Consider the following 14,034-nt stretch of genomic DNA (forward strand, 5'->3'; position numbering starts at 1 on the left):
TTTTAAAATGCATAATTTTGTTACGAGCAAATTGAATTGGATTGGATTTTCAAATGTACCGCCATAAAGACCCCATAAAATGGCTGCTCACAACAATAGTGTCATGACCTGTATTTTATAGACCTTGCAATAGTGTCATGACCTGTATTTTATAGACCTTGCAATAGTGTCATGACCTGTATTTTATAGATCTTGCTTATAACAGCTTGTCTGGGCGCCTAGATGTTTTCTGGTTTTCTCGCGCTAAATTTCGGAAAGCGTTATATGATAATTAAATCTTGTGTAAGCATGATCTGAAAACAAATAGTTGGTGTATCAGTGTGAATGTGCTTATGGTTTGGGACATCGTTCAGTTATAAATGTTATTTATTCTATTGATAAAATTTTTGTTCATTATTTGTTATTATATTCTTCAATTTCTATAAATTTTGAATTCCCAATTTGTTTTATTTTTACTTTTTTCATAAGTATTTGAAGTCTGTATTTTTCATTTTTGAATTAGGTGGTATTTTTGTTGTTTGTATTATTTATTATTGCATAAGTTCGTATTATTTTTCTTTTTTCATTTCTATCTGTACAATTTTTTTTTGTTAAGGAGACATATTTGGGGAAACCCGTTGTCAAACTATTGATTGCATGCAATTAATCTAAAATAACATAGTATTGTCTCTCGAACTTTCTCTGCTTTGAACTTGGGCTGTCCTGATGCCAGTATGTCTTGATGGAGATTAGCTTTTGATGTTAGTATTTTTGATACACCAACCCCAACAGCCATTAGCCGTTTTCACACCGATATCTCGCCGACACGACATACAGACAGGATTTACTCTGATGTACAGTATAAGAGGAGGCTGTGGTTTTAACTGCGCGAGGTCTACTGTTCACAGAACTACTAGTTTACTTCTAATTATATTATTAGCCTATTACAAATATATTATTAATTATAATTTTTAGTCAAATTATTAAAGTACAATAGTGTTTAATCCATTAGTGTGCTTCAACTAAAGTTGTTAAAATGCTTCTGTGAACCCAATCTTTATTTTGCAGGATTGTTTGAGAAATGTGCTCACCAGACTGCAATGCTGGAATCCTCGCGCGAAACGCATTTCACAGATCTGCACGAGAAACTGAAAGAAACACTGAAGGAAGCCAGCAAAGGCTACTATGTGCCACCATACTGTTCACAATGCAAAAAGAAAAAGAATAAGTCAACCAATGGCAAACTAGTACTTTTCAGGTATGTAGGCCTACCATCCATTTTACTTGAGGCAGTAGCCTACTTAACTTATCTAACTTAGTGATCAATACTCAGATTACTTTTACTACAGCGTTTTTTTAGTCTAGTCCTGTTACCCTATAGTGTGTGGTAATTTATTTCTAATAAAAATAAATTTTGGTTTTGTCGCACGAAGTTAGTAGGCCTAGCACTACTATTCAATCTGTATTCACACGGCAGTATGAGTTTTGTATCCTTAAGCTATTACTTATTCTGTTCGCCTCCATGGTGCACATTGGGTAACGCTGAATGGACTAGCAAATAATGGCGGTCAGACAAACTTATGTTCTTCTGACCGAAAACTACACAACATCTCAAAGAATTTGGAAACATACAGTGTATATTTAGGCATTTGAGACTCATGAGCTATATATTTGTTGTGTATCTGCCATACTTTAAATAATAATAATCCTTAATCTGTGTAACATTCTGTGTGGATTCCAATCGTCATATGAATAGGATGTCTTTTACCATAGAACAATGAGCTTTCATAATAAGCCAGGGTTTATGGCCCCCAGATTAAGGTTACAATCGTCTTATGAATGTCTTCTACCATAGAACGATTGGGATTCATAATAAGCAATGGTTTATGGCCCCTGATTAAGGTTACTTGTGGGGCTACATTATGTCCGAGGTCAACAAGAACGTATTGAAGCCAATATTTCAGACCGAAATACAAAATGTGTCCAGTGCAACTGGTGATTAATTTCAAGTGTGGTTTCACTTGCTTAATTTTTTTTCAGATGTGGGCACCGTTGCCATGTAGAATGTATGGAATCACAGTCAACGTGTATCTGCTGCTATCCAAGAGATGAGAGTGATGCTCAATCAAGTTGAATCTTTTCGTCGGTACCAATATAGTACAGCAATTACGCAGAGCTGAACCATCAATGCAATCCAGAGGTCAGATCGTCGCGATCCATCTATAGCAGTATCACTGAGAGATGCACCAACAATCCATTACAACTTCCAAGTTGTCGAATAGATGATTGAATAAATTATTCGTCGGATACTGTTTAGTAGCTTGTCTTTCATACTATATAGAGCACAATATCAATGTATTCATTGAAAAGTGTTTATAAAATGTTCAACGTGGCAAGGCATTCTACGCTTTAATTATTATCTACTGTTTTAGATCTTAAATTCCAAGTACTTCCAGTTATTATATTTTAGAATAATTTATGTTTATAATTTGCGTTTGAACAATGAAATAATTGTTTTAATTTTCACGATGAAGAAAATTTCTAAATGAAGTGCTCAGTCAAAAAGCTTTCTTAATTCCTTGAATTAAAATTTTCAATGAGCATGTAGTTCTTCATGTAGATCGGTGCTCAAACTATAATATCCACTTGATTTTCTTAGATTTTAATGATTTAGAACAGTATTATACGATTCTTAGAAACGAACTCAGCCAATTTCTTTGCAACTAATAATTGGAACCAATCAAAACGATTTCAGTCGAACATTATTAAGAATAGTTTATACAAACACAGTCCAAATTATTTTTAATTTACACTTGATTGAGAAATCCAATGATAACTTTGTTGTGTTCATTAATTTTATTTGTTTTCATGATTCATGTACCTAGAATGATATCAAATCGCATGAAAATTTAGATGGATATTGTGATGGTGATTACATATTTGGGAATCAAGAGTCCAAATCACCTAATCTATCTCCATTTTTACGCGGTTTAGCATTGTTTTATTATGGTAAATTTGCAGAAATGTTTGGGCATGTGGCCTTATTACCAAGAGCATTTCAATGATTTATTTCGATTAACGTATTCAAATTCATCACTACTTGATGCAGTTCATTTATTGAAACGCTTTAATTCAGCATGATCTAGTCCAGTCTTAGGATTTGTTTTCATGAATTCTTGATTTTCTTGACATGAGATCATCATTGTGATCTACACCAGCCATCATCGTTTGTAAAACCTTTTTAGTATTATTTAAAAAAATTCTATGTAATCAATCATATCTTATATCCTATGAACGAATTCCTTTATTGAATGTCAGCAGTATAAGATAGGTTATTCAGTTAGATCGCTGATTAGAATATGATATTATATTTTATTTATATTTAAGTTATATTCTATGAACGAATTGCTTTATTGAATGTCAGCAATATAAGATAGGTTATTCAGGTAGATAGCTGATAAGAACATGATAATTATTATTTTTCATTTACATCAATGTAAGTTATTCTTATGTACAAATAAATTTTTATAGTCAAGTGTTATCGTTTATTTTTACAATTATTGTTAATATAATTTAGAATGTACATTTATTTAAGATACTAGCCACCGCAGAATTCCATGAACCAAAGATTACAAAATGTTATTGTATTTGTAATATATATTTAGAAACAGAAAATGTGAATAAATTGTGTCAGATATCTATAAATTTCTATGTATAAAATGGAATTATATTGTGTATTCATAATAAACAAAACTTATAAGATCGTAGAAGATTCTTTTTTCTGTAGCTTTTCCTACAGTAGCAGATCCAAGTGAGAGATTTCCATCTTTTGACTTATAGATCGACTGTCAACACTAGTGACAAAATACTTGAATGATAAGAATATTCGTCATCAGGCTCCTTTTTACTGACATAAGTAAAGAGTAGAAAAACTACAATTCTTATAATACTTCTTATTTTTCTCCCTCACTGTCTCTTACATAACCTTGAATGACCTCTTACTCTCTCCTAAACTATTTCTCTCACATACACTCACTCTCTTACTCTATCTCTCTCTTCTTTGCATACCTTCCTAATACGAATGAAACCCTCTCGGTGTCTATCTTCTTCCACTTCCTATCAGGGTGTTCTTCCTGTGAGGCTGGCGAGCACTCAATCATCAATTATTTTTGTTTGGCTGAAATTATTTCACCCAATCACCGCTTCCCACTGGTTGTTTATCGTTCATCTCAATGGAGGAGTGATCCGTGGTCTAGTGGACACCATAGTGATCCCGGGCTCAAACCTTCTCTTCACCAAAAGTTTTTTAACCAGATCACTCCCGTGTTATCGGATGAGCATGTTAAACTGTCGGTCCCGGCTGAAGTATGATAGTCATAAGGCCTATTGACGGCTTGAATTATATTCAGGCGGTGGACCTTCCAGTAAGGGACTCCCCACCAACGAAATCCATACGAATTTACTTGTTTTATCTCAATTGAAATAAATTCACTTTATTCTGTCAGCATTAGTCAAAATAAAAAGCTTTCAATGATGTCATTTAGTGAGGTTCAGTTTATAATGGCAGTAGTTGATTCACATAGGCGTTGCTATCCTTTTCTAGCACTGCAACGTTTCAGATCGATTTTTAACAATGTCAAAATATAATTAATCCCCAATCATGGAAATTCATTGTTGAACCATTGAAAAATATATTCACTTGACGAATAAAGTATAATATAATTAAACAATAGAATATAGAATAAAATAATAATTGAGGGGGTCAGAATACAAGGGGTCCAAGTGACATTTTTCATTTTTTTGAGTTAGCTACAGTAATCGATAACTGAAAGTGGTAAAAATCTAGTATACAAGAGGTATAAGCGTAAGTCTAATCAGTGCTGACATCTGGTGTAAAATTTGTAAACTTCATTTCGAACTGCTGTTTATTTTATCAAACAAGGGGTCCAAGCAATACCTACTATTAGTAATAGTAGGTATTGGTCCAAGTGACTTGGATCTCTTGTTTACAGAACATCGGTTGCTCGTATCCATCAAATTAAATTTAACATTGATTAAGCCATGTCACCAAGCTAAAGATACCTCGAGAACCAATTAGCTAATCAGATAATATTGCAATGAGGTCATTAATCATCGTTCAATTGCTGGTAAATTTGATAGATTTAGGTGTAGCTAGACAATAGTTTTGTTTGGTAAACATGGGGTACAAGTGATACTTCTTATCACCATTTAACTGATAATTGAGAAAGGAGAGCAATTTGAGACATGAAACTGTACGTTTGATTTGATAAAAGAACACTGAATAGTTATAGGAATAGGTGAATATCATTTCTATATCCATTTCATGAATGAAGAATTGATTAATGTAAGTAAACTTTAGGCTCAATTTTCTCGAAACTAACAATAATTATGTCACTTGGACCCCTTGTATTATAACCCCTTCAATTGATCATTAATTTCAAACAAGAATGAGCATTTGATATCACATCAGAAATACCGGTATCAGCTAATTCTCTATAGAAGGCAGTGGCAAGGCAAAGGATCGGCAACGCTGATTTCCCATCTTTTCTCTCCACTGTCATTATAACGTAGACCTCGCATTCAGTATAGAAGCAATGATGACTATTTGAAATGAATCTCCCAACTGTAAGCATTGATAAAAATCTTAGACCAATTATAGAATTGACACGCTGGGAAGCCTAGCCTCTGAAGCCAACATCTACTGCCATATCACCATATCGTGACGTCAGCAAACAAACTTTTCTGCAGTTTACATTATTTTCTATCCGATGCTGACGTCACAATATGGTGATATGGCAGTATAGTAAGGTCCACGTTATAATGGCAGTGGATAAAGATAGAAGAATAGCGATGCCGATTCTCTGAATTAATTAATTAATTATATTTCTACACCGTCAAAATCATAATTGGCACCTAGAAAAGGATAGTACCACCGGCTTTGTCAAATGATAGACAAGGATAGCATAACCAAAGTTGATCAAATACTGTCATCATAACGTGGACCTCACTATAGATGTTGGCTTCAGAGGCTAGACTTCCCAGCGTGTCTATTCTATAACTGGTCTAAGATAAAAATAGGAAGCATTCAATGATGTTAACAAAGGAACTATGCTGACCATTTGAAATGAATCTTACTCTATTATTCTGTGCCTTGGTTCATTGTTCTAAACCCAATTCGAAATAGTTTCACATCAATAATTATTTTAGCCGTCAAAGTAATTTTCACAAACTAATTTTGATGATATACCTGTATCAGCTATCTTCTATTTTATGTCTTAACGAATAAAATATAATTATTGATCATTTTGAACAAGGATGAACAGTTAATTTCACATCAGATACGGTATACAGGTATCAGCTATCTTAGCTATAGAGGACAGTGGCAAGGCAGAGAATCGGCAATGCTGTTCGCCTATCTTACTCAACTGCCATTATAAAATGGACTATAATATAGAGATTTACACTCTGCGTTTTCGATAAAAAATAACATCAATTATTCCCATAATAAAATTATATTCTCTTTTCTTTTTGATTCCTTCTCGTGTAAAGTTCTACTCTTATTAAAGAACTTAGTAACATCATATGCTTCTCATTCAACGGATGCTGATATTTTATAGGGGATCCCAATTAATTCCACAAACATTGCAGTAAAGAACAATGAAATTCGTTATACAAAGTGCGCCAGAGAAACTTACTTATTTGAAAAAATCCCTTACGTTGGATTGGTCGTGTAGAGGGGCTGGAGGGGGCGCATCTGGAGGGGGAAGTTCCCAAGTTTATCCTCCCTCAAGTAAATTAGCCATCATGCTCTGGTCTAGAGAGCAGCGGGCCATCGCAGTTGAGAGCTTCTTTTCTAATCACCGATTACCTTCTGCGCTCGATTTGAAATTCCTCCCCACAGACTCGTTACAGGCCATAATTCGATTCTGTCATGGGTTAACTCATTTCAGGAGTGTGGAAGTGTCGCTAAACCCAGAAATGGACTTCAACGAACCATCAGAACTTCAGAAAATGGTGAGGTAGTCAGTTGTGCCACAGAGGAAAGAAACACTACTTTATGCTTATTCCGTGGTTGTGCGTTCTCCCAGGCGTTCGGCTCGAAAACACGCAGCTGCTATGGCAATTTCTGATCCACTGTTCGACGAATTTTCCATCAAGACCTTCAATTTCATCCTTATAAATTTGGCTGTTGTTCAAGAATTGACTGAACGCGATTTTGTTGCCCGTCAAAATGCATGTAATATGCTGATTGACAACCTGCCTGATGACGCGGTCAGAGACAGAGACAGATAGGCTACAGTGAGTTAAAGGGAGAGAGCGAGAGAAATTGATTGAGAAAAGAGAAAGAGAGAAAGATATCGAGAGAGAGAGAGAGCTAAATATATAGCGCGAGAGGAAGAGAGAGTGAGTGGTAGAGGGAGACAGAGAGAGATATAGTGAGATAGAGAGAGATTGATTCATTCATTGACTGATTTTCAATATATAGGAACAGAAAGAGTGATATAGAGAGTGAGATTTTAAATATATAGAAACAGAAAGAGTAAGCTTGAGAAAGAAAGAGAGGGTTTGAGAGTGAGTGAGTGTGGAGAGGAGTAATATGAAGACAGAGTGAGAGTATGAGGGAGTAGAGAGACGAATAAGGTACTGTATAAGGAAGAGCTTGAGATGATGAGGCAATAAAGAGCGGTTGACAGACAGGACGAAATATTTTCGAAATGGTACAACCTCGCGTTCACTAACCCCCAGTCCTCCACTTGATGGCTGTAAATACATAAAAGAGGCACGCCCCAATACCTATCAAACAATTTTTTCCATCCCCCACAACTCGTTTTTTGTCAAAACGGGAAACTGCAAGAGAGCAATTTTTCAAAACGCGGAGTGTGCCGCGGAAACCCTGAAAATGTTTTTCCGGGTTCCGAACATCTTCATTAATTTACTACCGTACCTTATTAATAATAATAATAATATTTTATTCGCAACACAAGTATAACAAAAACAATGTAATACAGTTGAAAAACGTCACAGATAAATAACATAAAATATCAATCTTAAAATAAAACTCTAATAACATTTAACAATTCATTAAATTTAGATAATTTTTTCACTCTAACAAGAATTCGTCAACCTCATAGAAAGCCTTCTCACTGAGAAAAGAATATAGTTATGTTTTGAATTGTTTTTCTTCAACAATACTTCTCAAATCAGCCGGAAGTTTCGCAAAAAACTTTTGTCCCCTATAAGTAGGTGTTTTCTCAAATACACTCAGCCTATGTCTCTCAACTGAAATGTTATTCCTTCCTCTAGTGTTATAGCCATGAATATCTGAGTTAACTTGGAATGAATTCAACCTATCCTTCACATGTAATATTGATTTGAAAATGTACAATGATGGAACAGTTAAAATACTTAGGCTACTAAAAGACTCCCGACATGTCTGTGGAAATTTGAGCCCTTCCAGGTATCTTATTGCGGACTTTTGCAGAACAAAAATTCTTTGAATGTTTTGCTTCGAGGTACTCCCCCATAATTCAATGCCATAAGTAATGTGGGATTCAATCAGTGCATAGTAGACACTTTCTGCTGTTGTTTTAGACACCCGTTTAACAATATTTCTAAAAAGTGACCTACTCAATTTCAATGATATCTTGTTTACATGATCCCCCCAATTAAGCTTGGAATCCATCGACAAACCTAACATGTTCACAACAGTACAACTTTCAATGTTCGTTTCACCAAGTGTTATGGTGGGGTGAAAAGGACGATACTTATAATCAAAGCTGATGACATGACTTTTGTTTGAATTTATAGTGAGGTCTGAATCATTAAAAAACTGCACAACCTCATTTGCCATGTTATTTGCCTCAATCTCCAAGTCTATGAGATCTGATCTCTTAAATAGCAAGGTACAATCATCGGCATAGAGAGTAATTTTATCAGTGACAGGAACATTGAATTGAATATCATTTATATATAATATGAAGAGTAATGGGCCTAAAATGGAGCATTGTGGTACGCCTCGTGTCAATGGTAACTTGGCTGAGTTTACTAACCCATTAGGAGTAGATATACATGTGTACTGGAACCTGTTGCTCATGTATGATGCTACGGTATCAATCTGTTCGCCACGCCTCTAATTCCGAGCTTTGATAACTTGCATAAAAGAATATCGATATTGACACTATTGACTTAATGACTCACTCTTGACAGGTCCAATAGGAGCGCAGTTACATAATCACCAGCATCAATCCCTTTCACAATTGACTCAAAAAAAAAAAAAAAAAAAATAGTTTATAATTAATAATTTATCAAGCTACATTCGTATTGTCATTCTAACTCTATTTGTTACATTCGGCAACGGCAACCACGACCAAGTCCCTGGATTTTCGGATCAGCTAATTTCGATTAACTGATTAGTTCTCATTTATGTATAGTGTTTAATGTTAAATCTATTTGAGTAACTAGGCCAGCCTTGCATTCCTCCTCCTCCATTTCGTCTTCTCTTCTCCTTCATCTTCCACATCTTCTACAACATTCTCCTTTCCTCCTCTTCATTCACCAACTATTTCTTCTCCTCATTCACTGTCTTATCCTCCCGCATTTCATCATTCTACTTCCTCTGCAAAACCTCATCTATTTGTCTTCTACCCACTTCATTCTAAAATGAGGTCCACGTTATAAACGCAGTAGCCTACCTGTTCGATCAACATTGGTGTCAAATCCTTGTTATCATTCGACAAAGCAGATAGCGCTATACTTTTCCACCTCCACAACTTTGCAAGGATCGTGTTTCAAGTTTTACAGTAATTAATTTTTCTGGAATACTGTATTTGATTCGAATTTTGGCCCAACGCTTCTATCATTTGAGGAAAGTTACAGCAAAATTGGTAGAGGATATCACCAATCTGTATTTTACATTATATTGCTGGATCATGATAATAAGAATGTACTTTACTGGTCATTGTCTGGAATGAATACAGTATCTATTTATAAAAAAATAATTTGCCCTTTTAAAAATTATTTTTCTGTTTTCTCCAAAAATATTTGAATAAGCCTACTCTTCCTTCATTTTACAATATAAATTCTACTTTTTTGAATACTCTTCTATTAAACTCTGTCTATTATTTGCTTTGAAAGCATAAATTTAAAATATTCCTCTTATTTAATGAGGTAACTCATGAAATTACATTTTATTCAAACTCGAGAGAGATTTAATATTCTATTTCGACACAAAAGGAATAGCCTACCTATACAACAAACATTATTATTATATTTACTAAGATGCCCGTTAGTTGCCCTTCTCCGTTGAAAACCATTGGTTCCCAAGAAGTACCAATACCTCCATACCTTGCAAATACGAAGGGTTACTGACAAGTATCTTATAGTCTTTACCAAGATGAGATGCTTGTCAGTTGCCTTTGTTCGTTGATAGCGATTGATTCTCTCAGCCTTTCATCAGCACGATGTTCCTGGGGAGCAGCCGGCCATATTTGAATTGCATCCTCACCTCATATGTAGCTTTCAATGGTCGAAGCTGGTTCGCCCTTTTCAATAACCGATGATCCTCATCAGGGGATGTATTATTCATCTTCAAAAGTAGCATCATTAGACACGCAGCTGCATCATATCTCAGTGATTTCTTTCAGTTAATCACATTTCTTTCACAGCTGAATCATATCTCGGCGATTTGACCGGGGTATGGTCCAGTTGCGAAAAAACTTAAGACTTATACTGTAATTGAATTGAGGTAAAAGTAATCGGTTAACTGAAAATCCACATTAACAGAATAGAGAAGTGACCTACAGAATTCGTGTTACGAGATTTTCAAGGCTATTAACTTTTTTCAATAGCAAACCTACTGAGTTATAATATCAAACTCGACATTTGGTGCACCAACAAAAAAACCTCAAGGTGGGTTGATCTTCAACATCTTCTATATCTCCAAGCCTCTCCATGTAGCCACCATAACTGTATACAACATCCAAGGGGTCGCCTCCACGTGGGGTTGGGCGCTTTTGGCTATTATTTTCAGATTCCTCTTCTCAGTAAGTGCCTTGCCAAACTGATTCCCTTACACTCTAGCTTACAATGTCTGGGTCTAGGCTATTGTAGAGGCCCCAGAGTTCTTTATTATGTTCTATTCATCATTCTCCTTGGGAGTATGTGGGCCATAATACAGAGTGAGCATAAATTATAGAACACATTTCATAGGTGAATAAAAAAAAAAACAAATAGCGCGCCTATTTTTGTGGCAAACATTGGTGTAGTTTCTATAAGTTGTGATGACCTTCATAGCAACACAGTCGACTCACAGGTGGGGGTGACACAATTGACTCAATGGTGTGGGTGACAGAGCGTCAGGAGAAAGGTATGTGCGTTCTGTGGTTTCACAAAAGCAAATCGGTTATTACCGTTCAAAGACGTTTTCGTTTAGAGTATAGCCGTGAAAAATAAATTGTTTGCAAGGAAGTTATGAAATATTGATGAGCTAAAACGAAGAATTGAAGCCGTAATTCAGGACATCGCTCCAGATCGACAATGTATGGCGTGAAATTGGATATCATATAGATGTGCAACAAAAAGTGCTCACATAGAAATTTGTCCAACGTTATTCGTTATTTTTCAACACATTTATGAAATGTGTTCAATAATTTATGCTCACCTTGTATATCTTGTGCTACTTTCAAAAACGATTAATATCAAACTTACATTACCTAAATAAATTATAGTAATTTTCTGAATCTAAAAGAAAATTCAAGGTTGAAACTTCATCGAGGTTGAAGTGTTATCCATTACTTTTTGAATGTAATATTATTTAATTAGCCTACAGCAAAAAGTCATTTTGTGAGATCATGGACCCCATTATTATTGTATTTGCAACAAGGTAATTTAATTACTTTAAAGAACTATTCCACTGAGCTCGAGTCCTTGGGAGCTCTGGGAGACGGAAATGATGTATTTTGGAAAGGTCTCAAGCCACATACCCATCATGCCGAAAGGCTTGATCATCACTTGGCTTTTTCTACCTTGTCTAGACACTACCCTGGACAAGCTTGCCGCTTGACAACAAGCAAATGTGACTTACTCATTGCAGGTAGTAAACTTTTATCTAGGCGGGTCGATGTCAAACGAGGTAAACGACAGAAGAGTCCTGTGACAGTCGAGGCCAGCGACGGTAGAGTCCTGCGACATTTGAGGCCAGCGACGGTAGAGGACTCCTGAAAAAGAGGCCTCAAATGTCGCCTGCGTTAGGCGACAGTTGAGACCTCTTTAATTTTTGAACAGCCCCGACAGTTGAGACCTGCGACCGCAGAGGACTCTTCAATGTTTGTACAGGCCCGTAAAACAGTCCTCTACGGTCGCAGGCCTCAACTGTCGTCGGTCTCGACTGTCACGCCCCCATCTAGGCTCTCTACTACCCTCTGGTCGTGGCGCTACACTCTGGATTCACCCTGTAAGTGCAATTCTCAGGCGTCGACAGCAGCGACTCTAGCCGCACTGTATTAACGACTGTGCGTGGCAATAACAAAACAAATTGTTTGCATAGGAAAGGAAAAATCTCAAGTTAATGAGATAAAAAGTGGGGTGCCGCAGGGATCGGTCTTGGGACCATTATTGTTCATATTGATGATAAATGATCTGCCACTCTGTACAAGCAATGCTGATACTATAATTTATGCGGATGATACAACTTTTTTTAATGTAAGCTCAAATTTCGAAATCCTTCAGAATGAAGCTAAGAACAGTTTGGCTGAGGCTTCAAAGTGGTTCAGAGCCAATGGATTTTCACTCAATGAGAATAAAATTCAAGAAAATATTTTTAGCTTGAAGAGTTTACCTATGGAGAGCCGTTTGGGTAATGTCAAATTTCTAGGTGTTTTTATTGACAGCAAACTTTCATGGGAGCCTCACATTAAATATATTACTTCCAAATTATCCAGAGTGGTATACTTGCTGAGAAATTTGATAGGCTGTGTCCCCACGTCTTATGTCAGATCAGCATACTTTGCTTTTTTCCAGAGTATAATCGGAAATGGGCTTTTACTCTGGGAGAATAGTCCACATGTTCAAGATATATTGATAATTCAAAAAAAGTTATAAGAATAATCACAAATTCTGAAAGATTGGCTCATTGTAAACCGTTATTCGCTCAAATAGGTATACTGACAGTAATAAACCTGTATATTTTTACTTGTCTCCTATATACGAAAAATAACTTGCCTAATAATCTGCTAAAGAGAAATATACATTCCCACAACACTAGGAGTAACGGAAATATAGAAATACCTTTCTGTAGGCTGACTAAATCTCAGGATAGCTATGAAGTTGTTGGTATGAGAATGTTTAATAAATTACCACATGAGTGGATAGAAGCTCCATTTCAATTATTCAGAAATAGGCTACATAGCTGGTTAATTAAAAATCCTTTTTATAGTGTGAAAGAGTTTTTCGAATTTCAACAAATTATTCTTTAAGATTAACTATTTTATACTATTATTTCTAGTATTCATGTTATTTCTTTTATGTAATATTTTACGTTTATGTTATTTGACTGGTGTTTCTTACATTAACCCTCCATGTTATAATATAGGATGACTATGTTTGCTAAACAATAATTTCTGACGTTGTCCATAACTATTGTAATGTTGAGCGGCAATAAAATTATATTTATTCAACTGTTCAAGTAGTCGCTTGGAATTCCACCTGTAATGTGATACAGTGATCTGTTTCACGGCTAAGCTAGCAAATAGCATTATCAATACTGTAATTACTAGATGGCTAGTGGTCTTTAGGCATCAAATTTGAGTACCTACAGAAAGCTAACTACTATTGCTGTGCAATTTCTTGTAATATTATCATTGATTTGCATATATTGTATTGTGGTTTACACATGATTGAATATTAAACAATTCATGACATTCGAAAGTAGCTCAGTATATCAACTAATTCTATTTTTTCTGTAGTTGAGCTATGGGCTATGGTTCAACATTTTCATGAGGTTTATCCTAGCTGCATTGGAAGTTTACTGTTGCCCAG

The 14,034-nt window shown here is 35.5% G+C and overlaps 1 protein-coding gene across 2 annotated transcripts in view; it reads left to right on the forward strand.

Moving 5' to 3' along the window:
- The window catches only part of LOC111052946 (vacuolar protein sorting-associated protein 8 homolog), a 46,879-nt gene extending 43,133 nt beyond the window's left edge, over positions 1–3,746 (forward strand). Inside the window, exons 23-24 of one of the 2 annotated variants that reach the window (XM_039436212.1) lie at positions 1,048–1,237; positions 2,020–3,746. In XM_039436212.1, coding sequence (XP_039292146.1) covers positions 1,048–1,237; positions 2,020–2,113 — 284 coding nt within the window. In that variant the 3' untranslated portion in view covers positions 2,114–3,746. The remainder of the gene's footprint in view (positions 1–1,047; positions 1,238–2,019) is intronic. The other variant, XM_039436214.1, reaches the window with a different exon arrangement.
- The last annotated feature ends 10,288 nt before the right edge of the window (positions 3,747–14,034 follow it).

The sequence above is a fragment of the Nilaparvata lugens genome, chromosome 10 (genome assembly GCF_014356525.2).
Source record: "Nilaparvata lugens isolate BPH chromosome 10, ASM1435652v1, whole genome shotgun sequence".
NCBI classification, from domain to species: Eukaryota; Metazoa; Arthropoda; class Insecta; order Hemiptera; family Delphacidae; genus Nilaparvata; species Nilaparvata lugens.